At 54.4% G+C, this 1,529-nt stretch overlaps 1 protein-coding gene across 1 annotated transcript in view; it reads right to left on the bottom strand.

Moving 5' to 3' along the window:
- The window catches only part of LOC123977796 (MAP/microtubule affinity-regulating kinase 3-like), an 18,839-nt gene that overhangs the window by 12,733 nt on the left and 4,577 nt on the right, over nt 1-1,529 (bottom strand). The window contains exons 5-6 of the mRNA XM_046060771.1: nt 984-1,049; nt 797-867 (exon numbers count right to left, since the gene is read on the bottom strand). Coding sequence (XP_045916727.1) covers nt 797-867; nt 984-1,049 — 137 coding nt within the window. The remainder of the gene's footprint in view (nt 1-796; nt 868-983; nt 1,050-1,529) is intronic.

The raw sequence follows: 1,529 nt of genomic DNA, 5'->3' as shown, positions 1-1,529 counted from the left end.
ACAGAGTGCGCGTGACCCGTCTACCTTTACAGAGTGCGCGTGACCCGTCTACCTTTACAGAGTGCGCGTGACCCGTCTACCTTTACAGAGTGCGCGTTAGCCGTCTACCTTTACAGAGTGCGGGTGTGCGTGACCCGTCTACCTTTACAGAGTGCGCGTGACCCGTCTACCTTTACAGAGTGTGCGTTAGCCGTCTACCTTTACAGAGTGCGCGTGACCCGTCTACCTTTACAGAGTGTGCGTTAGCCGTCTACCTTTACAGAGTGCGCGTGACCCGTCTACCTTTACAGAGTGCGCGTGAGCCGTCTACCTTTACAGAGTGTGCGTTAGCCGTCTACCTTTACAGAGTGCGAGTGTGCGTTAGCCGTCTACCTTTACAGAGTGTGCGTTAGCCGTCTACCTTTACAGAGTGCGCGTGACCCGTCTACCTTTACAGAGTGTGCGTTAGCCGTCTACCTTTACAGAGTGCGCGTTAGCCGTCTACCTTTACAGAGTGTGCGTTAGCCGTCTACCTTTACAGAGTGCGCGTGACCCGTCTACCTTTACAGAGTGTGCGTTAGCCGTCTACCTTTACAGAGTGCGAGTGTGCGTTAGCCGTCTACCTTTACAGAGTGTGCGTGACCCGTCTACCTTTACAGAGTGTGCGTTAGCCGTCTACCTTTACAGAGTGTGCGTTAGCCGTCTACCTTTACAGAGTGCGGGTGTGCGTGACCCGTCTACGTTTACACGGTGCGCGTTAGCCGTCTACCTTTACAGAGTGCGTGTGACCCGTCTACGTTTACAGGGTGTGTATTACCTGTCTAAATTTAGCTCTGGCCTCCTTCTCCTTCATCCTCCCATGAGCTACGAGGTAGTCAAACACTTCACCTGCACACAGAGACCAAGGTCACCTCCAGCAACTCAGTGCGAGGTCAGAGGTCACCAGAGCAGCTGTTAGACCTGTCTGACCTCAGACCGGTTAGACCAGGTTTAAAGAGACTGACCTCCACTGGCGTACTCCATCACCAGGTACAGAGTCTTCTCAGTCTCCATCACCTCCAACAGCTTCACTGTGGACATGCAGGGAGACAGATGGGTGAGGAGAGAGACAGACAGGTGAGGAGAGAGACAGACAGGTGAGGAGAGAGAGACAGACAGGTGAGGAGAGAGAGACAGACAGGTGAGGGGAGAGATAGACAGGTGAGGAGAGAGACAGACAGATGAGGGGAGAGACAGACAGGTGAGGGGAGAGACAGACAGGTGAGGAGAGAGATAGACAGGTGAGGAGAGAGATAGACAGGTGAGGGGAGAGATGGACAGGTGAGGGGAGAGACAACTGAGGGGAGAGAGAGACAGGTGAGGGGAGAGATGGACAGGTGAGGGGAGAGACAACTGAGGGGAGAGAGAGACAGGTGAGGGGAGAGATAGACAGGTGAGGGGAGAGAGAGACAGGTGAGGGGAGAGACAACTGAGGGGAGAGATGGACAGGTGAGGGGAGAGATGGACAGATGAGGGGAGAGACAGACAGGTGAGGAGAGAGACAGACAGGT

The sequence above is a fragment of the Micropterus dolomieu genome, linkage group LG10 (assembly GCF_021292245.1).
Source record: "Micropterus dolomieu isolate WLL.071019.BEF.003 ecotype Adirondacks linkage group LG10, ASM2129224v1, whole genome shotgun sequence".
Taxonomy (NCBI): domain Eukaryota; kingdom Metazoa; phylum Chordata; class Actinopteri; order Centrarchiformes; family Centrarchidae; genus Micropterus; species Micropterus dolomieu.
This window is presented reverse-complemented; position numbering and strand designations above follow the sequence as displayed.